Consider the following 1,338-nt stretch of genomic DNA (forward strand, 5'->3'; position numbering starts at 1 on the left):
CAAGCAAGTCGTCTCCGGCCCCGAGGGCTCCGCCCGCGCCGCGCTCCCTTTTTCCGGCTTTCCTTTCCTGGCTTTTCCGTCTGTCCCGTGCACGGCCCAGCCCCGCATCCCGCCGGCCCGTTAGTCCCGACTCGGGCCCCAAGCACAGGTCCCCCGAACGGGATGCCCTGCCCCGGGCTGTCCACTAACCGACATCCACAGGCCTCTCCAAGGAGCGTCCTGCTCCACTGCCGTTCTCCCCTTGACATCCTGCACCCCCTCCCTCGGACAGCTGATCCCGCCTCGGGGGAATCGGGGAGTCCTGGTGGTGGGCTGCTCATCGTGAGGTCGGCAGTTTGAAACCACCAGCCGCGCCACTCCGTGGGAGGAGGAAACCCGCGGGGCCAGTTCTACCCTGCCCTGGAATGGGCTCGATGGCAGGGGGTTTGGTTTGGGGTTTTGAAAATTTGAAGCACAGTTCTTTGCAGAAGACGACGGTGCGCCAAAACAAAACGAAAAAGCCCCACGGGAAGCTGATGCAGCCCGATGGCGCCGCGGTGCCTTGCGATGTGCCCTTTATCCATACCTACCCTGGATGTCTCCCTGAGAAAACATACGGGAACCGCCTGTTTTCTTCTCACACACGACCCCCGTTCCATGTTCCCCTTTCCCCACTTCCTGGAGCTAACCACCAGTTTCTAACTCTGCGCCCTTAGCTCCGGACACCACCTACCCAGGGTCAAGGGGCCAGTTGCAGCGGCACCAATGGGCCAGGTGGAGTTTGAGCTAGCCTGCGCGGCGGTCAAGGAGCTCAAGGGTCCTGTGAGCGACGGGGAGAAGCTGCTGGTGTATAGCTACTACAAACAGGCCACCCTGGGCGACTGCAACATTCCGGCACCGCCTGCCACGGATGTGAAAGCCAAGGCCAAATGGGAGGCGTGGACCAAGAACAAAGGGATGACCAAGATGGACGCCATGAGGATTTATGTTACCAAAGTGGAAGAGCTGAAGAAGAAGGAGGAGGGTTAGGGAGGATGGCCAGGTGGGGGGACAGATTGGGCCCTCCTCCTCTGACACGTAACCCTGCTTCCTACGCCTTTGGAAGACACAGGGCAGAGAGGGCCTGCAGTGGTAGCAATTTTAGCTAAGACATCAATAAATCACCAACTGCATATGTGATTGTCTGAATTGTCGGGAAAGAGATAAGCTCAGAGTGACTGAGAAAGTCCAAGGAAAATGTCCAAAATGGATTTAAAACGCATGCTAAGTGGAATGACATTAGAACTCCCTGCATGCTTCTGAGTCGTAGCTAGAGTTCCCAGCATTCCTATTGCCAGAACATAGGTTGGTATTTAGCAG

The 1,338-nt window shown here is 57.5% G+C and overlaps 1 protein-coding gene across 1 annotated transcript; it reads left to right on the plus strand.

Moving 5' to 3' along the window:
* The first annotated feature begins 701 nt into the window (after positions 1-701).
* On the plus strand, positions 702-1,136 carry LOC101648059 (diazepam-binding inhibitor-like 5). The gene has a single exon (XM_004707313.2). The coding sequence runs from the start codon at positions 745-747 to the stop codon at positions 1,006-1,008; it is 264 nt and encodes an 87-aa protein (XP_004707370.1). The 5' UTR covers positions 702-744; the 3' UTR covers positions 1,009-1,136.
* The last annotated feature ends 202 nt before the right edge of the window (positions 1,137-1,338 follow it).

This window comes from Echinops telfairi, unplaced genomic scaffold (assembly GCF_000313985.2).
Source record: "Echinops telfairi isolate 266 unplaced genomic scaffold, ASM31398v2 ScPeMD7_7458;HRSCAF=8496, whole genome shotgun sequence".
NCBI lineage: Eukaryota > Metazoa > Chordata > Mammalia > Afrosoricida > Tenrecidae > Echinops > Echinops telfairi.